Consider the following 23550-nt stretch of genomic DNA (forward strand, 5'->3'; position numbering starts at 1 on the left):
TGACAATGACTACCCTCCATTCTCCACCGGGTTGACGCTGGAGTTATTCAGAACGATCCCCGGTTTTCCAGGACATTAAATTTCAGTATTACATACAAACACAAGACAGCTAGTCAGCATCCTATGACCACGTGTATATATATATATATATATATGGGTCGGATCATGGTTTAATAGTTAGAACGAAACGAAAAGAACAACGCTCTTGTTCATCCAGAATGGCGTATGCCAATCATGAAAAGTATATGATTTAGCTTTTCCAGCATCGAACTTGGACACCACAACAAAGGGGTTCTAATGGTTGGAATGATGGAGCAGGAGGACCGTCGCTGCTGATGAGACTGATAAGGTTCACTACTGAGGATTGAAAGCCACGCCTTTTGTCGTAGGTGTGCGAAGATTACTGGTGAGTTCTGTTGTATCCATGCATTGCCCTGCGAAATTTCTGAAATGTTGAGGTTCTAATCCGATACAAGCGCAGGAAACGAGACATTCGAGAAGCTCGGGCTGATCGGAACCTTGTCCAACCTATTGGTCTATCTAACTGCTGTCTTCAACATGAAGAGCATCGCTGCTACTAATCTCATCAACATTTTCGATGGCACCACCAACTTCGCCACGTTACGCTTGTGTTTTCCACCGTTTCCCCAGTTCTGAAAACAATGCTAATTCTCATTTTCACACATGCAAGTGTCACGGGTTTGTTGTATCTTACGTTCTCACACCCGTGCGGGCTTGGGAAAAACTAAGTAAGTCGACTCAAATACACGCGTTGTACAAGAATCTTATAATGAGAGAAACAGCGTATAGAGATGAAGCATGAATTGCATTCCGAAAAGGGTGCGTTACAAACGACGGGCCACCCCTACATATACACAAGAATGGAGACCCCTTGTCTCCCATTCCTTGTGCTTTCCCCCTCAGCCTATGTTGCGGAAAAGCACAAAAGATGCAAAGTCAAAACGCAAAATAGTGAAGGATAAAAGCAAAAGTAAAAAATCACACGAGATACAAAATTTATGCAAAAAACCCAAAACAGGAAAAACTATGTGGAGAGAGAGGGGGGTTTCACTATCTTCAACATTGAGTATCAGAGTACAACCCAATATCTAAACATCTAATAAGAAGAAGTGAAGAACAAAGAAAATGGACAGAATGTGGAGAGAAGCGTTACAATATATTATGCAACATATCTCTTTTATAGTCCCTTTTTAAAAAATCCTAAAACAAAAGTGTATGGTCCAAAATACCATTATTACTAATTTGACAGTCAAAATTCAACATCCTACATGCCTTATCTTGCATGAATTGGCCGTCATGCCTTGTCTCATATTGTCTCTTGTGGGACTCTTCATCTCCTTATCGCGTGATATTCCACTAGATACTAGATAGGGTCTGATCATTACGGGGGCTGTCCCTAGAACGATTCTAGAAAGTCTAGGAACACAAGGAACGCTCTTAGTCATGCGCCCAGCTTTCTTGGGCCATGCTCAGCCGGGTTGGGTCATCCGTGGTCGTCGTGCCTAGTTCATGGCCTGGCCATCGTATGTGTCTTGGCCCTTCCTCGTACGAGAATTTGTTGGGCTGTGATACAGGCATCTCCACGTCTATATGGCGTGTTTTTCTTAGGTAATAAATACACATTTAGTTCGACGGCAAGCTGCCTCAGCATTATTTAACTCGTTTTGACAAATCTTTTACTATGTTCGACACCGTAATCTCCACAGCTCACCAGAGTAACCCGAGATAAAAAGAGAACATGCCCTCTCTTCTCATGAGCACTATACAGCAACAATTTCAAAAGAAAAATAATCAGAATCTGACTTACCTTTTGCTTTATTATTTAAGGGATTGCTTGCACTTGCTCTAACAGCTGCAATTCTAAAGATGCATCCACTCCACTGGGGATCAGAGGCGAGCAGTACATGTCCCAGCACTCAAACTGAAGAGAGTGCAGCAATTGAACACCAGATTAAAGTAAATTTGCTGTTTAAAACTTGCTTGTACAAACGGAGCAGGATGTTGATCTTGCTATTTTAAGGGGAAGCGTCGGGTTTCAGATGCTGCATGTATGTCCTATTCAAGCAGTAGAAAAACTGAATTCTCTAATTTGACCATCAAAGGTGGAGTGCCAGTTTTTGCGGGTAGTTTTTCCTAGTGTTGATCTATGTCATTTATGTTGGGACTTCCCAAGCACCTCCCGAGCAGCTAATCTTTTTCAGCGATCATGTTCCAACATTTGTCGGACAAGATTCTTTGCAGCATCTGAAACCTCAGGCCATGGCTCCCTTCTTAATGCCGATTAAGAAGTAATCAGAGAGATGTTTACACTGGCGGACACTGATAGCGATGGCAAGGTAACGTATCCAGAACTGAAGGCTAGGGTTTAGAAGGCCGGTTCGCAGTTGGTAGAACCAGAGATCAAGATGCAGTGAACGTGTAAAATAAATGTGGCCCATATGATGTTATAATAATGGTTTAATAATTATTTCATATTATAATTAAGTATTATTTGTTACGAAAAGATACAATTGAAAATGTGCGATTTTGAAGTGCTTTGATGGAATGTACCTCTTGAAAAAGCACCTCTTGGATAACATTTCAAGTTTAAAAGAAGTATGGTCCTCTCTCCACCCTATCAACGAACAAACATTAATTACGTGACGTGCGGTTGTTTCTCTCCATCAGAAATAACGTGAAAGAATAGAGGGTTAAGGGAGAGAAATCAAGTCTTCATTTTTACTACGTCGATCGTTCTTGAAGAATCGTTATGGACAAAGGTACGTTGTCATATTTATTGATCGTGAAAATCATGAAAATCAAAGATCCGTATATCATGAATTTCCACATAAAGTTACATTAATCGCTTACGGTTGGTATTAGAATGAGGTTTAAGATCTCATGGTTTTCCGATTATATGAGTTATGTATATGTGCGTATGGATAAAGGCTTGATGAATTTATGTTTATGTTTATTGATGAATGTTCATGGGGTTTTCAAAGTGAATTACAAATTGGGCAATTTTCGGATCTTGAAAGAAAACACCGATTCCGACCACCCACCACCCGAAGTTGCATCGCCATGGGCAACAAAAGCCCTAAGTTTGTTCGGCATTACGGTGATTGACAGAGGCGAATTAAGCAGCGAAAATCTCAGTGGTTAGGGTTTACGTTTAAGGGAACTTTGCTTGATTTCTACCAAAATTCTTGGCTATTTTCGCCGATTAAAGGGCCTATATGGTCGTGCTGGAATGGTCTCCAAAATCCACTGATTAATTTGTTTGGGGGTGTGCTATCGGAGGAGACCCAGGCCAAGATAAGACCGGCGGAGCACAAAAAAAAAATCACTATTTTGCCCTTGGCACATAAATGCGGTTTTGCCCATAATGCTTTTGGATTATTTACGGTTTTGTCCTTGGCATAAATTTACCATTTTTCCCTTGAATGTTGAATTTACCATTTTGCCCTTGGGCACACGAATTTTAATAAAGCTTGGGAAATTAATGGTTGTTAGTCACCAAAGTGGCCGAATCTTAAGTTTCTTGAATTTTTTTTTTTAAATTCATAGTATTTTATTCAATTATCCATGATTATTTGATGCTATGATTGAACTTGATATGTTAAATATCTTTATTGGTATCATGGATATATTGAATTTCATTTATTATAAGAACTTCGGGATTAACCTAAAGGTTAATTAATTTCTTATAATTCATGAGCGTAATGGTTGGTAATTCATACGTCTTATTAGATTTATTTGTATATCCAAAGATAGCAAATAAATTTTAATGAGATATATTAGTAATTACCAAATAAAAGTTGTTAGCATCATTATGGTTTAATATATGTTGGTGTATCATAGGATCTTCCAAAGGAGAACTATGATATACATGTAATGTTTAATTTGAATCTGATTGTGATATTCTCAAAGCGTTAATGTATGATTATTTTCTTGCATACTTGCAGTATCTGTACTTGTTTCTCTTCATTCGTACACTTCATTTATTCCATTATTCAATGGAATGAATTTCTCTGATTGAAGTGAACAAGTCCAATTTCGCTTAAGTGTCATGGATCTTGATTTAGCACTTCAAGTTGAGAAACCGATTGCTATTGCTGACGAGAGCGGCGATGATGACAAGTCTTTACATAAAGTTTGGGAAAGATCGAACATATTAAGCTTAATGTTCATGCGAACGACAGTAACGAACAACTTAAAGACCTCTCTTCCCAAAACCGACAATGCTAAAGAATTTATGAAATTTGTGGAAGAGCGTTCTTAAATTGCCGACAAGTTACTTGCTGGTACACTAATGGGCACTTTGACCACCATGAAATATGATGGTTCACGTACCATGCATGAGCATGTACTTGAGATGATGAACTTAGCAGCAAAGTTAAGGACTTTGAGAATGAACGTGCATGAGTATTTTTTAGTGTAAGTCATTCTTAATTCCTTGCCTCATGAGCAATATGAGTCATTTCGGATGAATTACAACACTATAAAAGAAAAGTAGAATGTAAATGAATTGGCTAGTATGCTTGTTCAAGAGGAAATAATGATAAAGAATCAAAATGCTCATTCTGTTCATCTCTTAAGTCATCAAGAGCCTGAAAAAAAAATTCAAGTGGAAATGTGGGAAAGGTAGAAAGAGCAAGAAGAAATGATTACACATCCCGAATAACTCTCCTAAGGCTTTTCAAATCCATAAGAAGGAACACAATCTTATTAAGTGCCACTTTTGTAATAAAATTGGACACTTGAAGAAAGATTGTCTGAATCGTAAAGCTTGGTTCGAAAAGAAAGGTGAGCATTGTGCTTTAGTATGTTTTGAATCAAACTTTACTGAAGTTCCTCATAATCCTTGGTGGATTGATTCGGGTGCCACCACCCGTGTTTCTAATACGAAGTAGGGATTCCTTACGATCCATGCTCTAAAGCCAAATGAGAACTATGTGTATACGGAAAATAGAAACAAAGCTCTAGTTGAAAGCATTAACATTTAACGTTTAGTCTTAGATACTGGATATTATTTGGATTTGTTTCGAACTCTTTATGTACCTACGTTCTCCCGTAATTTAATTTCTTTGCCAAAACTTGATGTTGCGGGTTTCTCTTTCAAGTTTAGTTGTGGATCTTTCGGTTTATTTAAGAATGAGAATCTTATTGGAACTAGAATATTATGTGATAGTCTTTACAAGTTTAAACTTGATAATGTGTTCGTTGAGACCATAATGACCTTGCATCATAATGTCAGCACTAAAAGTAGTTTAGTGGATGAGAATTCTGCATACTTATGGCATAAACGTTTAGGTCACATATAAAAAAAAAAAGGATGCGAAGATTAGTGAAGAATGAAATTCTTTCAAATTTGGATTTTACTGACCTTGGAGTGTGTATTGATTGTATGAAAGGTAAACAAACAAAACATACTAAGAAAAGCGCTACAAGATGTGCAGAACTTCTTGAAATTATACACATTGATATATGTGGTCCTGTTGATGTTCATATTTTGGTGGAAAAAATTATTTTATCACCTTTATTGATGATTTTTCATGTTATGGTTACGTTTTTTTATTGCGTAATAAATCTCAATAAATGAATACACTTAAAGTATACATTAAATAGGTTGAGAGACAAGTAGATAAAAAGTTGAAAATAGTAAAGTCCGATAAAGATGGTAAATATTATGGAAAGTATAACGAATCGGGATAATGTCTAGGTCCATTTGCTAAATTCCTTGAAAGACATGGTATTTGTGTTCAATACACAATGCCAGGCACACCACAACAAAATGGTATAGCAGAAAGGAGTAATCATACTCTAATGGAAATGGTTAGAAGTATGACGAGTTATACATCTTTACCCTTATCTATGTAGATGTATACATTAAAGACTTTCATGTACTTATTAAACGGGGTTCCTAGTAAGGCAGGTCCAAAGACTCCATTTGAATTGTGGATAGGTATGAAGCCTAGTTTACGACACTTACATGTTTGGGGTTGTCCAATTGAAGTACGTATTTACGATTCACATGAAAAGAAATTGGATTTTAGAATGACCAATGGTTATTTCATTAGTTATGTAAAAAAATCCAAAGGGTATAAATTTTACTGTCTTAATCATAGTATGAGAATTGTTGAATATGAAAACGCTAGGTTCATTGAGAATGACGACATCAGTGGGAGTGAAAGAATGCGTGACGCTTGCATCCAAGAAGTTATGGTGGATGTTCCTTTATCCATAACTTCTAAAGTTGTTCCCGATAATATTGTTCAACCAAGCAATAATCAATAACAACAAATAAATGATCAAACACTCCATAATGAACATGTCAACAATGAACCGATAGTAGTTGAACCATCGAAAATAGCCTTAAAAAGGTCTCAAAGGGATAGAAAGTCAGCTATTCCCGATGACTATGTGGTTTATCTACAAGAGTCAGAAATTGACTTAGGAATTGGTAATGATCCAAGTTCATTTTCGGAGGCCATGGAATGTAGTGATTATACAAAGTGGTTTAATGCTATGAAAGAAGAGTTAAAATCTATGGATCAGAATTAAGTTTGAGATATTATTGAATTGCCTAAATGATGTAAAAAGGTCGTCCGTAAATGGGTCTTTAAGACTAAGCGGACTCAAAAGGTGATATTGAACGGTATAAGGCTAGACTTGTTGCTAAAGGTTTTACTCGAAAAGAATGCATTAATTATAATGAGACTTTTTCACCAGTCTCTAAGAAAGACTCACTTAGAATTATTTTGGCTTTGATGGCTCATTACGATTTAGAGTTACACCAAATGGATATGAAAACTACTTTTCTTAATGGAAATTTAGAGGAAGAGGTTTAGATGGACCAACCCGAAGACTTTTCAGTTAAAGGAAAGGAACACATGGTGTGTAAATTAAAGAAGTCAATATATGAGCTTAAACAAGCTTCCCGACAATGGTATCTCAAGTTCAATGATACCATAACCTTTTTTGAGTTTAAGGAAAACACTGTTCATCGGTGTATATATATGAAGGTCAGTAGGAGCAAGTTTATCTTTCTAGTTCTGTATGTTGATGACATTTTGCTTGCTGTTAATGATCTTGGTTTGTTACATGAAACAAAAAAATTTCTCTCTAAGAATTTTGAAGTGAAAGATATGGGTGAGGCAACATATGTGATAGGAATAGAAATATTCCTTGATAAGGATTGTTAGGGTTGTCTCAAAAAGCCCGTATTAATAAAATTCTGGAAAGATTCAATATGGACAAATGCTCAACGGGAATAGTTCCAATTCGGAAAGTGGACAAATTGAGCCTTATGCAATATCCGAAAAATGAATTGGAACAAGAGCAAATGAAAAATATTCCTTATACATCTGTTGTTGGGAGCTTAATGTATGCTCGGACTTGCACCGGACCAAATATCGGTTTTGTTGTTGGAATGCTAGGCGGGTATCAAAGTAATCCATGATTGCATTATTGGAAAGCTACAAAGAAAGTTCTCAGATACTTGCAAGAAACAAAGAATTACATGCTTACTTATAAAAGATCCAATCATCTCAAGATGATTGGATATTCGTATTCGGATTTAGCCTGGATACAAGACACAAGGAAATTAATGTTTGGTTATTCGTTCCTTTTAGCTGGAGGTACAGTTTCATGGAAAAGTGCGAAGCATCCAGTCATTGCTACATCCACTACGGAGGTTGAGTTTGTGGCATGCTTTGAGGCCACTATTCATGAATTATGGCTGTGAAATTTTATTTCGGGTCTTGTGATTGTCGATAGTATTGCTAGGCCGCTGAAAATTTACTGTGATAATTCTGCAACGGTTTTCTTCTCTAAGAATGACAAGTATTCTAAGGGTGCTAAGCATGTGAAAATCAAATACTTATCCATTAAAAAAGAAGTTCAGAAACAAAGAGTGTCAATTGAGCATATTAGCACCAATCTTATGAGTGCAGATCCGTTAACAAAAGGATTGCCACTCAAAACATTTAAGGAACATGTTGAAAGGAGGGGCATTATTGGACGTCACTAATGATATTGTATTATGGCTCTGTTAGTTTTTGTATTCGACACTTAAACTCATTTATGTGTGTTTCTGATTTATCCTGTTTTCTACTTAGTATACATGATGGAAGTAGATGAATGTTTGACAGGATAGTCTTTAACTGAGACATTATAGTTGAACTATTGATATATTTCTTATCTATAAATCATGATGAGTAGAGAGCGATAGTTATAGTACATAGAAGGGATTGTGTCGATTAGTGACATGCAATCGCTATGACTCGCATTAGTCTACTTTACTTTATTGTGGTTATTATTTGATAGCCAATTAAAGAAAAGTTTTAACATGATGTTATTGTGCACATTATGGTATTTATTAAACCATGAAAGGAAACTCATATTGGCCAAGTGGGAGAATATAAAATAAATGTGACCCATATGATGTTATAATAATGATTTAGTAATTATTTCGTGTTATAATTAAGTAATATTTGTTACGAAAGGATACAATTGAAAATGCGCGATTTTAAAGTGCTTTGATGGAAGGCACCTTTTGAAAAGGTATCTGTTGGATAACATTTCAAATTTAAAAGAAGTATGGTCCTCTCTCCACCCTATCAACGAATAGACGTTAATTACGTGACGTACGGTTATCTCTCTCCATCAGAAACAACGTGAAAGAACAGAGGGTTAAGGGAGAGAAATCAAGTTTTCATCTTTACTATGCCGATTGTTCTTGAAGAATCGCTATGGACAAATGTACGTCTTCATATTTATTGATAGTGAAAATCATGAAGATCGAAGATCTGTATATCATGAATTTCTGCATAAATTTTACGTTAATTGCTTACATGAAGTGGTAATTATACTTAGTTTATGCTGATTATCGGATAGTTTTACATTTGGTGTTGCGCCGCTTGCAAATAACATTCCATTTTTCTAGGATGTTTGATAATGAATCCTCTCTAGAGTCATCTTCAAGAACTCTGTTCTTAAATTTAGCTAAAAGAGGATAGATTTTCTCCTTTTCATATTTCTTTTCTTGGCAATCAAGCACACTCCATAGCAAGTTGTCATGCCACCATGCCGCCAATGCTTGAGAAGCGATTGCTATATTGTTTCACGCACCGGGAGTTTGCCTCCTCTTTCCCAAAATTATCGTTATTGTCTAGCACCTACATTGCCATATGTAAGACCGTTGATACCAGATTCTAAGACCATGTAGCCAAGCATATCTTCAATCAAAGTGGACCGTAACACCAGCTTCTCTTGTTTGATTGAGGGTTTAGCTCAGATTGACTTGTCATCGCCTATGATTAGAGAACAGGAAGTACCCATAGTTTACCGATAGCACCGAATTGGTTTTAAACAAATGAGAGGTTGTGTTTGACCAAGAAATGAGAGATGAATTATTTGCTGTGGTGCTCTAGCCCATGGACAAACATCAAGTGCGGGACTTAAATTTCAAATTGGCAATTTTTAATTCATCGAAATCTCTTGTTAACATGACCTTTAATGTCTTTTTAACTAGTAAAGATCGGATCATTTTTTCTCCTTCCCCCACCCCCCAAAGAAAGACCTTATTTTGTCATTGCTGGGAGCATCATATAAGTCGACATAGCTATTTATTAAAGAAGAGCGATGTTGATGGCAATGGAGTGTTGGATCATGGAGAGTTTTGCTGCAATGACTACTCACTTGCAGAGGATGGAGAACAGCGAGCATCTTCGCCGAGCTTTTATGCTTTTTCGACAAGGATGGCGGTAGATTCATTTCAAATGGCGGAGTAAGATTTGGTGGGTGGTCTTTGCTCAGGAGTGGAAGGTCGTGGTCGGGTTTCTATATTTCTCGGCGATCGTGAAGGCTCGTCAACGGATATGTAAGATCTTTGAAAGAAATTCCCATCTACATATAGATATCTGATCGACAATTGATGAGTTATTGTTGTACTTAAGCACTTTTGTAGCTGTCACTGTCGAGAATCAATAAGAGTTGTTTGTGGGCTATGCCAAAATTTGAGTCGAGAAAGAATTTTAGTGTTGTAGTAGAGAGTAGCTGTTGGTTGAATCTTACGGAGGATCATGCTTTTGCTTCCTAAGGTTTGACTTGGACAATGGACAGTCCGAGCAGACCAATTCGCTTCTCTTTTTCCTTACGTATGTTGGGAGCGCGTAACGGTCATCAAGAGGAGATCGTCAAGAAAGAGCCCAAGTCTAAATCTTCAACATATTCAGTTGGATTCACTTTCAATCAAAAGCTTAAGTTAATGAGTTATAGATGAACTAGGATATATTAACCGCTTTACATCACGTCAATTGTCGGACGTAGGACTTTTCTAACATAACCCACGCGTGCATTTCAACATAGTAAACATTGACATCTACTTCTTGGAAAAAGTACACTAAAAGTGCTATAACTTTTGTACGGTGTTTACTTGAGTGTTATAACTTTCAAAACGTTCACTTGAGTACCATACCTTTCAAAAATCGTTCACTTGAGTGTCATGTTGACGTGGACGTTAAAAAAGCTTACGTGGCAACCGGAAAGCTGACGTGGCACGCCAGAAAGTTGGCGTGGTTCGTTAGAAAGATGACATGACTCATTGGAAAGCCGACGTGACACGCCATAAAAGTTTATGTAATACTCAAGTGAACGATTTTGCTCCGACGTGGCACTCAAGTGAACGATTTTTGAAAGTTATGGCACTTAAGTGAATGTCTTGAAAGTTATGGTACTCAAGTGAATGCCATACACAAGTTATGACATTCACGGTATACTTATCTCTCTACTTCTTTATACAGAATAAATTTGTATGCTGTCAATTACTTGACAAGCATTGTTGCAACCAGAAATTTTATAAACTTTCACTTATTGATATGTCCGCAATATGCCGATCAAACATCTATTTTTCTAATGCAGTCTACGTCTCCTATCACCTCAAATTTATATCAAGCACACGATTTTCTGCTGGTTTCAGATTGGATCGGACTAAAATCTCCCGGACTTAAGTTCACATAGTATTTACTTTGCAATCGGAAAGACTGTTAGACGTAACACTAGATAACAATTTTCGAACACATATGGCATCAATAAATTTGTGACCTGCGGATGATTAATAGTTGGATTTGCAATATTTGAACGATTTAGAAGTCATAGAACTTCTCACTATTTGTACTCTTAAAACATTTTTCCAATGATGATTTAAGCCAACAAAAGGTGCACATATCATATTGTATTTATTTGTGCGGTAACTAGTGTCAAATACCACAACATCTCGAAAAGCTTCATAATCCAACTTAGATACACCATCAAATAAAAAAAAATTGGTCAGCCTTTGATCCTCATCCAATTGAAAAGTATAAGAGAAATTGCTTCCATTTGTTTGCAAGTCATTAAGATGATTAATGAGCCTTTGACAATCACCCGCACTAATCGGGTCCCTTCTCTTTGATTGGTAGAAATTTTGACAATCACGAGAGGTAAAGCCAACATTCTCTTGTCCCCCCGCTTCATCATTAAGGTATGACTAAGCTTTCGTAGCCCTTATACCAGCTCTAGCCAAAGAAGTCAAAGTACTCTTATCACTATCTGTAATATGCCGATATGACCGTATGGGATGTTTCTGTTTATCATCAATGAATGGATGATTATGAACCTCCTCAAACTTGGTAACTACCCAAACTCCATCTTTGATTTTGAATTTGATGCAAGCTTTACATCCGGTTCTTTTCACGGTCCTATAAACATCTCTTTGTTCATGAGGTGGGATTGGTGGAGAGTATCCTTCACAATTACACAAAAATGTGCATATTTGCAATATTCCTTTGCTATTGTTTGATTTTTGTCCTCTTCGCACTCCAAATCCCTTACAAATTGCATATGCATTGTACGCATTATAAGCTTCGTCTTCATTAGGAAATGTCATGCCAGTTCTAAATTTAAATTCTTTATCAATGTTATGCACGATGATATTATCCTCTGCAACCTCTAAAAGTTTTTTCAAAAAAATCTAATCATTTTAAGAAGAAAGATAAACTCTAGAAAAAAAAACTTAAAATCTAAAGAGATAGTCATACCCATTTTTGTCGAAAACACGTCGAATTAGCTACCGAAGACTAGAAATTAATTGCTGAATAATAGTAAATATGTAAGTCGTTGCACAAGTTTTTGTATGTCCATACTTAATTTCAGTTACGATAGATCAAGATGGGGTTTCATGAAAACAATTTATGTAAAACAATATTCGTACCTTGTAAACACGCGCTTCTAAATCAGTAGTACAACAATGACCTCAACATTTTATAGTGACTTCATGGTCAGTGGCAATGAAGAAGAACGAAGTAGAATGACCCAAGATCTGCTATGCATAAAAGCAAAACGCACCGCATCGGTTTGTAGTTCCCCCTTCTCAAACAAATAGCAACAACAACTACCAATCCCCAAAAGTGACACGATTAATGTGGTTTCCAAATGCCGCAAGACCCATCTGTTCTAGAAAAGTCAAAGAACTCATCTCCTTCCCATGTAACAATTCCCAACTTTTGCAAACTATGCGCAAGCAACATCAAGCAAAAATTCATTACTCGAGCAGTGGTATTCAGTCAAAGACAGCATTGAAACAACCGAACACGAAATCATCATTCACTTAAGAAGCGCAGCGAGAAGGAGAACGCGAAAAGGAAGCAAAGTGAATGAACCTGGGTTTGGCGTGAGAGTTCTTCAATCTGTTGGACTAGCGTTTGCGAACACAACGAGAAGGAACTGAAGCGAGAACCAGAGGCCAATGAACCGTCAGCCAAACACAACATTGAAACGATCGAACATGAAATCACCATTTGCTTAAGAAGCGCAACGAGAAGGAGAACACGAGAACGAAGTGAAGTGAGCGAACACGGGTTTGGTGCGAGAGTTCTCGAATATGTTGGACTCGCGTCCCTAAGCACAAGAAGAAGAAACTCAAGCGAGAACCAAAGGCTAGCGACTGGATTGTCGTTTGTGCGAGGAGACAAATGAGGAACAAATTTGAAAAGAGGAGAGAGAGGGGGGAGGGACGGCATTTAATGTTCGAGTGTTGCTGGGTAATATGTAGAATAGCAGGGGCGTAGCAGAGGACAGAGGAAATTTTGAGCCGGGTAATATTTTCTTTTTCGTTTCTCTCTCCTCCCCGCCACGTGTCGAGTTTTACGTGATCCACATATGCTCTTCTATGCCACATGTGATGTTGACGTGGAATTCAATGACCACCGAATATTTTCTCGTATCATGGACATTAAATTACATCCTTTGATGAGGAAATATCAAAATAATAACAGATACCCAATTCATTTGGGTTTGGCGTGAGAGTTCTCGAATATGTTGGACTCGCGTCCCCAAGCACAAGAAGAAGAAACTGAAGCGAGAACCAAAGGCTAGCGACTGGATTGTCGTTTGTGCGAGGAGACAAAGGAGGAACAAATTTGAAAAGAGGAGAGAGAGGGGGGAGGGACGGCATTTAATGTTTGAGTGTTGCAGGGTAATATGCAGAATAGCAGGGGCGTAGCAGAGGACAGAGGAAATTTTGAGCCGGCTAATATTTTCTTTTTCGTTTCTCTCTCCTCCCCGCCACGTGTCGAGTTTTAAGTGGTCCACATATGCTCTTCTGTGCCACATGTGATGTTGACGTGGAATTCAATGACCACTGAATATTTTCTCGTATCACGGACATTAAATTACATCCTTTGATGAGGAAATATCAAAATAATAACAGATACCCAATTCATTTGGAGATTTTTTTTTCGTTGGCAACGGCAACAGGAACAGCAACGGCAAGACAGCGGAGCCCAGTATTCTCTTTCGGAAAAATGTTCTCAGCGCCGCACCTAATTATCGAAGGGTATATACGAGATTTCACAAAATATAATGACATAAAACACCCAAAAAAAGATAAAAGAAGGTGTAGGGAATCTCCAACTAAAAAGGAAGACTTTAAATCACTGAAATTCCACTTGGACCACCGAGGATGCCACGCGGACCATGTCCGAGCGTGGCACAAAGTCCGAAATGTCCCCGGTCTGCACAGTCGAGCTTTGCTGATCCTGAGCAATCTGGGAGGGCAATTTCGTCGATTTGGACATTGAGCATCTGACTCGAACATCACCGATGGACCTTCCCTAGTCCGAGTCCCTCCCTCCTGCGTAGACCAGTCTTGCCATGTCAGCGAGAGGTCAGTCCACACAAATTCGCCACGTGTATATAGGGGGCCCACCTATTGAATCTCGCCCTCGCCTCTCTCTCCGTTGCTCTAAGGAAGTACCGCGTACCGACACAATCTCTACTCTCCCTCCCGAGAAAACTTGTCTTCCTCTTTTTGGTTCTTCTCATAAATTTCAAAGAAGGAAGGCCTCTCTCTCTCTCTTCCCTCCCATTCTCTCTATTTGCCGGACGAACCATGCCGCCCCTTCCGCCTCTGCCGTTGCCTCCACCGTCGTCTCCCCGGAGCCCATGGGTGGCTCCAACGAGCTCGAGTTGAACCCCTTCCACGTGACCTTCGCTCCTCTTTCTCACCGGCGTTTTGGGAGTTGAGAAGTGAAGTGCATCGAAGAAGAAGAAGCAGCTTCTCCATTTTTCTCCGCTTTTTCTCGGCGACATTCCTTCTTATTTTCGCCCATCGTCCAAAAGAAGTCAACTCGTGTCCCTGTTTCAAAACCGCCCTTTGAAAAGCTCCTCTGCCGGTTGTAAGCTCAAAATGCTCTCGTTCGTTGATCACCGCGTTCCTTATTGAAGTTGGTTTCTTTTTTCAGCTTACCATCGGCAGGGGAGCTTTTCAAATGGCAGTTTTCAAAGAGATACGCATGATGGAGCTTCATTGTCAGGCTGGAGCAGCTTACTTTTGGTGATCTGTCCTAAATATATTTAGATACCTCAAAGATATTTTCTTTGACATTGTATATCTATTCTGATTATTCATAATCGACTTGATTTCCTAAATAGAGAAGTCTATAAAAAAAAAAAAAAAAAGGCCAGAGGCCAACGTAATCTTGGTTAAAAAATTTATTCTCTCGACATTGTGAGGGGAGACGTATGGTAGTTGAAACAGAGGTTGTGTGTGAACAGAGCGTGCCCGCAGGGGAAGTGCAGTGTTTCGCGGCCGCGAGTGAAGAGCCGGTCACTATCTCCTCGCCTCTCGAGTCAGAGCCCGTCTCCGCTGATGTTCCCGCTTCTCAAGTGGTGAGTTGTTTTTTTCAAAGAATGCTGATCCGACATGACTATTGCTGTCGGTAAATCTGTTGTTTCTTATACTCAGGCTTAAGTTTGCTCTTTCGGATTTGATTTTGTGTATGCTAGTTGTTGTTATGTTCTCGGGGACGATAAATCTACTTTTCCAGTACTTGAGGATAACTAACCTGGAGAATTGATTTTTGGTGCTGCTTCTTTTTCATTCAATTGCAAATCGGATGGAAGATGACCTTTTTTGTTACAACTTGCAAGCAAGGACAAACAGAGAGAGAGTTTCTTGTATTTCGTTTCATTTCAGGAAATCACATCGGCAGATCATAATTCTGATGCGTTACTGAAGTCAACTGTTCCGCAGTTTGTGCCTAGTATTCGTTCCGGTAGCTTTGCAGATATTGGGCGTCGAAAATTTATGGAAGACGACCACATTCGCATAGATGATTTGTCCGAGCATTTAGGACCGCCTCACCGGTTTCCTAAACCAAGTGCTTTTTATGGGGTAGTTTCTGCATTGAACTCGTTTTATCTTTTTCAAGTTGCATCTCAGTTGATTCGCATCCGTTGACCGAAAGCGATGACATTGCGCAGGTATTTGATGGTCATGGGGGAGCCCAAGCATCAGCCTTCGTCAGAAAGAATGTCATCAGGCTCTTGTTTGACGATGCCAAATTCCCTCAGTCATCTGAAGTCGACGACTCGTTCTTGGGTGAGGTCAAGAATTCTCTCCGGAAAGCTTTCCTTCTGGCGGACCATGCTCTGGCGGATGATGCTAGCGTCGGTACTTCTGGCACTACAGCTCTCACTGCTTTGATACTTGGAAGGTAAATTTGGATCCAATCACTGTTCTCTTCTCCAGCAGGCCAGCCACCTTGCAAGTGATCTTCCGCAAATATGTCGAATGCTTTGATGCCCCTTGCTTCTCATTTTCATGGTTTCCTACTTTCTCTCTCTCTTGAAAAAACTCTTCAGGCTTCTCATGGTGGCCAACGCTAGGCTGCGACGGTATCTGGGACGTGATGTCCAGTCAGCACGCCGTCAACGTGGTGTGCCGTGGGCTCCGCCGGCACGACGACCCAGAACAGTCGGCAAGGGATCTGGTTGAGGAGGCGCTGTGCCTAAACACGTCGGACAACCTCACGGTGATGGTCGTGTGCTTCAATCCGTCGCCTCAGCTGCTGCGGAGGCTGAGGTGCTGTAGCCTCTCGGCCGAGGCGCTTTGCAGTCTGAGGAACCTGTTGGATGGCAGCGGCGGCCATTGATGGTGCATATAAGTATTCCTTTTATGAAAGTTGCATTCGTCCCCGATGGGAGCTTGGAATTGCAAAGTTTTGTTAGGTCTTACAACTTGAGTCCAGCTGAGCTTTGGGTCATCTTAGTCCAAAACTACTCCTTTTCGATACTTGTCATTGTTCACGTAGGTGGTGTTTATACATTGCAATTACACTTATTCGTCCTCAAATTCTTGAAAAGCGATGGACACTAGATCCGATCAATCATATCGGGGGCTGTCTTATCTGGGTGTGTTCATGCCATGGAATGCAATGCCTCTGTCTTCTTTGACTTCTCTGTGAGAATTGAATGCCTCTTTTTGTTCCAAGCCCCTGTTTCTGTATTCTAGCTAGGAGACGGAACATGACATGCAGTATCGCCTGCACAAATCGCCGAAAAGCATTCAACTCCAAATTATTGTTCTCATATCAATCGATCTTATCATGGCAGAACATCGTCGTCCGATTAAAAGCGACTGCCTTTGTCTTCTCTTTTGGAGAAATGGAATGAGTACTCTCGAATGCATACCATTTAAAATTTAAGAAATGATCGCTTCACGTGTTTCAAAGAATGCTGCTCCGTCTATTTAAGTACTTCGTGAACATGCCATTCTACAGACCCTTGAGGATGGTGGGGCTGGCGAGGATGCGGTGCAACGAGCTCAGGGCGCACAGGATCCAGGTGAACTGCATGGCGCTGTACAGGGTGGCGACGCCCGCTGTCATGCGTGGCATACGCGCTGATGCCGGAGGAGGTGGAGGCGAACCTGATGTGGGGGGGGGGGATGGTGCTGAGGGCAAGGCACGTGGCGGAGGCGACGTTGTTCCTGGCATCGGACAAGTCGGAGTACATAAGCGGGCACAATCCGGGGGTGGACAGGGGGTTTCACGGTGGTAGAACGTAAAATTTACCTTAGTGACCAGGATCTCTTTTCGCTTGTTCTTGCATATGCAGCATCTTTGAATTGCACTAATTTTTGTCAAAGCTCTTTCCAGGACAGGTGAATCAGCTACGAAGAATGCGTTGCGATGATGAAAAACTGGAATGGATTGGCGAAAGCTGTCTCGGCAATATTCAAGGGAGAGATTCAAGAGCTTGAGTCTTAATAACTTGATGAAAGATGATTCATTGCATCTCCATGATGCTCTCACCGGACAGTCTGTCGAGGTTTAATCGAAACGGTTTGCGAACTTCCTTTGAGCAATTTAAACAATTTCTGTAGATGTCAGGAACCAGTAGGAGTTGTTTGTGTGGGCTATGCCAAGATTTGAGTCGTGAAAGATTTTTACTGTTGCAGTAGAGAGTGATATGGTTTGCTGAGTCTTGAGGAGAATGTGGTGCTTTTGCTTCCCAAGGTCACACTCCTAATGTTTCTATATCTTGGGTTGTTGTCCTAATTTACTTGGACACTAGTCTTCGACCTGTGGTCCAATGAATAATGTGATCCCTCAATTTTGAAGCATGATTCTTGAACTTTAGCTTAATGTTAAATGTGTTCCATGAACTTTCAGCACATATTCAATATAGTCCATGAACTATATGAAAATATCAGACGCATTCCTTTCATTAATATAAGATCAAGAACAACGTCGAACATTTTCATAAGGTTCAGGGGCTGAGTTGAATTTATACCAAAGGTTCAACGGCTGCATTGAACAAGTTAAAAATTCACTGACCACATTACATACTGGACCAAAGTTCATGGACCATTGGTGTCATTTTCTGTGTAGGCCCTTGCCCTGTCATAGCATACAGGCTTGCTGATGTATCTCCGGGCGCACCATCGGCAGTCATTTTCTGACCAAGTCCGAAGATGGTGACTCATTTAACTCCTTGTTACCGTAGATTCGTGAAGATTTGCTGATGTTGATGTATCGAGTAGGGAATCAGGACCATGACAGTCACTACTCTCCAATTCTCCGCCGGACTAACATTGGAGTTATTCAGAATGATTGCCCCTTTTTTTCCTGGATATGAAATTTCGGTATTGCATACAAAATTAAGACGGCTAGTTCGAACTTTGAAACTTCCTCTGGTAATGTCAAAGAAGTCAGCATCCTAGGACCGCGTGCTTTAATTGTTAGGACGAAAAGAAGAGGACAACATTCTCGTTCGTCCAGAATGACGTATGCCAATCATGGAAAGCATATGATTTAAAGCTTTTCCAGCGTCGAACTTGGACACCGCAACAAAGGGGTAGTAATGGTTGAAACAATGGAGCAGAAGCAGAAGAGCGTTGCAACTGATGAGACTGATAAGATTCACTACAGCGGATGGAAAGCCATGCCTTTTGTCATAGGTATGTGAGAATCACCAGCTGAGTTCTGTTATATCCATGCGTTGCCCTGTGAAATTTTGGAATTATGAGGTTCTAATCTGGTACGAGCGCAGGAAACGAGACATTTGAGAAGCTCGGGACGATCGGAACCTTGGCCAACCTGTTGGTCTATCTAACTACTGTCTTCAACATGAAGAGCATCACTGCTACTAATCTTGTCAACATTTTCCATGGCACCACCAACTTCGCCACCTTGCTTGGAGCTTTCCTCTGCGACACTTACTTTGGGCGCTACAAGACGCTAGTGTTCGCCACCATTTCCTCGGTTCTGGTAACAATGCTAATTCTCTTTTTCACGCGTGCTAGCATCTCCTCGTCCATATGACTCGCTCTTCTTAGGTAACAAGTACACATTAAGTTCGATTTTTCAGGCTACGTCAGCATTGTTGAACCCGTTTTAACGAATCTTTTACTATCCTCGATACCATGATCATTACAGAAGGAAAATTCCAAAGGAAAAATAATCAGAATCTGACATACTTTTTACCTTATTTTTGAAGGGATTACTTGCACTTGCTCTAACCGCTGCAATCCCAAAGATGCATCCCTGTGGATCAGAGAAGAGCAGTACATGCCCCAGTCCTAATGCGGGGCAAATGGCTTTCCTGCTAAGCGGGTTTGGTCTGCTAGTGATTGGTGGAGCTGGTATTAGACCATGTAATCTGGCATTTGGTGCTGATCAGTTCGACCCCAATACAGAATCCGGAAGGATGGGAACTACCAGCTTCTTCAATTGGTACTATTTCACCTACACTTTCGCCGTGATGATGTCCTTATCAGTCATCGTTTACGTGCAGTCCGACGTGAGTTGGGCTTGGGGGTTAGCCATTCCTGCATTTCTCATGTTCGTTTCACTTCTACTCTTCTTCACGGGTTCGAGAATTTTCGTGAAAGTGAAACCAGAAGGTAGCCCCTTGACGAGCTTGTTGCGGGTGGTAGTGGCTTCGATCAAGAAGAGGAAGTTGAAGTTACATTCTCCATCCCAACCATGGCTCTCCCTCTTTCGTTACATACCCTACAGCTCTATCAACTCCAAGCTCCCCCGCACTAATCAGTTCAGGTAGTCTTCCTGAATTTCCTGCATATTTCCATTAGCTACACTCTTCTACAATCCTTAGCTGCGTTTACATACATGCTTGCAAAGTATACTACAACTACATGTTGATCACAGAGGCTTGAGAATTACTATCTAGAAGCCGAACGAGAGGAACCCACTGTCTGAGATGATCCAATCGCTGTCCCAACATTTAACAAGGAGAAAAGAAGCCAAAATTGGAACAAAGTATTGATCCAGTTCAATTCGTCTCTGCTTAGACACTTTAATCGGATCATCATTTGGTTTAAACATGGGCAGTGGATACCTTGCAGCTAAATAAATTATTGTTTGAAGTTGGCATACACCGCAGCCGATTCAATTATAAATTGAAATAGGGTACAAATTACAAATCAAATTGTTCTTACATTAATTCACATTCCGTCCACACTTGGATGATTTATTGAAGTTGGCATACACTGCCAATTGTAATTTTTTTGGCAGCTAGTGTTTTGACATCTTACCTAACAGAAATCGGAGAAAGAGAACCTCGTTCCATAAGACAACCTTATAGTGGCCTCGGCAATTTGCCATGTCCAACAAGCCTGCTCATTATTCCAACACGTTCTTTGACCAGTGGGCGGCGGAGATGCAAACAAGGAGAGGTTAGCATCCGATTATTGATTAGCTCTCGCGCATAGTGACTCAGTAGGCCCTAGTTTGATAGGTTAAAGTTGCGCCAAAACATATAATTGATGACGTACATCGTTTGACCAGTAGGAAAACATTGCAATTTGACAATGTTGCAAACCCGAGTTTGCCCCGCCTTGACCCAAGCCCGACCACAAGAGCAGCTCAGCTCACTCAGGATGATACACTTAAAGTGGAGAATGGAGGCAAATGGATAACTAGATTGGTGGAGTACTCAAAACGGTTAAGATTAAACCTAGTGGACTGTGTTTTCAGGCCATAAAATTTGAGCATCCAGACGTTGATAATTGAAGAAGATAAAACCTCTCAAATGGTCACAAAAAAGAAAGAGGATGTGTGGTATTGGTAGCTTGTGCTTCCCATAGTAGTCCAAAAATATGCTTGGATTGGAATCTCACAAGATACACAAACGGAAGGTCAAGTTCTGAGCTTCTGATGTTTATTGACAAGGTGTATTCTTTGACGTTTTATGTAGATTCCTCGATAAAGCCGCTATCATCACCACAAAAGACCAAATCAACCAAGACGGATCAGCAGTCAATCCATGGGGTCTCTCCAGCATTCAACAGGTGGAAGAGGTGAAGTGTGTGATGCGAATCATCCCCATTTGGGCATCAGGCATGGTGTACAACGTAGCTTTAATCCAGCAGCAGACGTATGTCGTCTTCCAAGCACTTCAATTCGACCGGCAACTCGGAAACACAAGCTTCAAGATCCCGGCCGCGTCCTACGCCATTTTCACCATGATTGGCCTCACTGTCTGGATCCCCTTCTATGACAGAGTCCTAGTCCCATGGCTAAGGAAGCTCACAGGCAAAGAAGGTGGCATCACACTACTTCAGAAGATGGGCATTGGCATGGTACTAGCCATCCTCACTATGATCGTGTCGGGCATTGTCGAAGGAAACAGGAGAACTTTGGCACTTGCAAAGCCTGTTGGATTCGACCCAAGAAGAGGTGCAATCTCCTCTAAGCCAGGGCTATGGTTGGTGCCCCAGCTGACACTTGTGGGCATATCGGAAGCATTCACAATTATTGGTCTTGTGGAATTTTACTACAAGCAGTTCCCAGAGAACATGAGAAGCATCGGTGGGTCCTTCACCTTCCTGGGCTTCGCGGGGTCGAGTTACCTGAGCAGTTTTCTCATATCCATTGTTCACCAAACCACTGGTGGAGGAGATGGGAATGGGGGATGGTTGGCTCAAGATCTGAACAGGGCGAAGTTGGATTATTTCTACTACTTGGTTGCTGCACTGGAGGGCTTGAACTTAGGTTACTTCATCATGTGCGCTAGGTGGTACAAGTACAAAGGCAGTGAAGACAGTGATCTTGCAGTTGACAACGAAGAAGTTAACTCAGAAAAAGTTGCTGTGTGATCAATCTGAAGGGTATTACTTGTCTATAACGAGTGACTTTCTTGTATCAACCAATAAGAAATGGAATGAATACCGGTCGGCCGGATGATTACAGTTGATGAAAGTCAGATGACAGTTGGGGAGCACATGAAAAAGTTCCTGTCTTCTCTTCCACCGTAAACCTTTGCATGAAACATGGAAAACACATTTTGATTGTTGTATGATGGGTAAAATGAATAAATTTTAAGGATAATGTCTGTTTTATTGGGATGTTGTTTTCTGGAAAGGGAAAAGATTTAACCTGAAAGATACCTTTGCTTCAAAACTAAGTCTAGGAATAAAGTTCCGCAAGATACAATGCACACTTGCACCCATTTGGGAAGGACTTCTTCCTTTCTTTCAAAGAATTGTAATTTTATACGAGAGTTGGTAAATTTCAAAAGTAGTTAAGTAATGTAACTAAAATTTGGTAAAGAATAAGAAAAGTCGGTAATCAAGAGAAATAACTTGTTAACTAATTATAATAAGAGTTGATAACCTAAAATTAGTTGGTCACTTAATCGAAAAAATGTTTGGTAAAGTAACAAAAACAATTGAATATCGATACGTAACTCAAAACTAGTTGGTAATTTAGTCTGACAAATGTTGATAAGTCACTCCGAATCGGTAATTTCATATAAGAGTTGGTAAATTTCAAACATAAAAATTTTTAATTAAAAGTTGGTAAACTAGATTTGACAATTCGCAAGCTATCAACTTAGATTGGTAGCTTGCACCCTTGTGGAGGGACTCTTTCCTTTCTTTTAAAGATTTACTAATTTCATATAAGAGTTGGCAAATTTCATATGTTGCTAAGTAATGTAACTAAAACTTGGTAAAAATTGAGAAAAATCGGTAATTAAGAGAAATTACTTTGCTGACTAATTAAAATAAGAGTTGATGACCTAAAATTAATTGCTCATTTAGTCGAAAAAAATTGGCAAGTAGGTGATTTCCAAAAATAAAAATAAAAAAATTGCAAACTATAAGAAAAGTTGGCAAAATTAAAATACCAAGTAAACATCGGCAAGTAACTCATATAAAACTTGGTCACTCTATGCTAGGCGATAATTTAAGGATACAAAAGTTGGTGAGGTACACCAATTAGGTTAGTAATCTCCAAAAAGAGTTTAGTAAATTTTGATGAGTTGCTAAACAAGTCAAATAAAATTTGAAAACTCAATTAAACAGTTGGCAAAGTAACAAAAACAATTGAACATCAGTAAGTAATTCAAATGAGAATAACTAACTCAAAATTGATTGGTAATTTAGTCCGACAAATATTGATAAGTCACTTTAGTTTAATTCGGTAATTTCATATAAGAGTTGGTAAATTCCAAACATAAAAATTTTGTGCAAATAGAAGTTGATAAACTAGGATTGATAATTCGCAAGCTATCAAGGTAAGTTCGTAATTCCATTAAAAGTACTCCTAAGTCACTAACAATTCATCTGGAAAAGACAAAAAGTCAATTATTCTAGCAACAATTTTTTTGACACTTGCAAGACTGATTGAGATTTCTCAATGCGAAAAAAATAATCCATATGTACGTGCAAAATTTTAAAAAATAAGGAAGTAGATAACGTTT

The 23550-nt window shown here is 39.7% G+C and overlaps 1 protein-coding gene across 2 annotated transcripts; it reads left to right on the forward strand.

Annotated features, from left to right (window-relative positions):
• The first annotated feature begins 206 nt into the window (after positions 1-206).
• LOC115734643 (protein NRT1/ PTR FAMILY 2.9-like) lies at positions 207-22066 on the forward strand. Of its 2 annotated transcripts, none has more exons than XM_048283097.1 (4): positions 207-591; positions 18987-19094; positions 19324-19883; positions 21043-22066. In XM_048283097.1, the coding sequence occupies exons 1-4, from the start codon at positions 559-561 to the stop codon at positions 21941-21943; spliced, it is 1602 nt and encodes a 533-aa protein (XP_048139054.1). In that variant the 5' UTR covers positions 207-558; the 3' UTR covers positions 21944-22066. The 2 variants fall into 2 exon arrangements, with proteins under 2 accessions (XP_048139054.1, XP_030521369.1); XM_030665509.2 differs by lacking the exon at positions 207-591 and adding an exon at positions 18536-18784 and having other exon boundaries at positions 18877-19094.
• The last annotated feature ends 1484 nt before the right edge of the window (positions 22067-23550 follow it).

This window comes from Rhodamnia argentea, chromosome 7 (assembly GCF_020921035.1).
Source record: "Rhodamnia argentea isolate NSW1041297 chromosome 7, ASM2092103v1, whole genome shotgun sequence".
Classification (NCBI taxonomy): Eukaryota; Viridiplantae; Streptophyta; class Magnoliopsida; order Myrtales; family Myrtaceae; genus Rhodamnia; species Rhodamnia argentea.

Bases quoted from the DNA above. Each gene is read 5' to 3' on its own strand.
- LOC115734643 (XM_030665509.2), top strand. From the start codon at position 18,688: ATGGTTGAAACAATGGAGCAGAAGCAGAAGAGCGTTGCAACTGATGAG. The intron at 19,095-19,323 runs GTAACAATGCTA...TTATTTTTGAAG, and splicing joins CCACCATTTCCTCGGTTCTG to GGATTACTTGCACTTGCTCT. The intron at 19,884-21,042 runs GTAGTCTTCCTG...CGTTTTATGTAG, and splicing joins CCCCGCACTAATCAGTTCAG to ATTCCTCGATAAAGCCGCTA.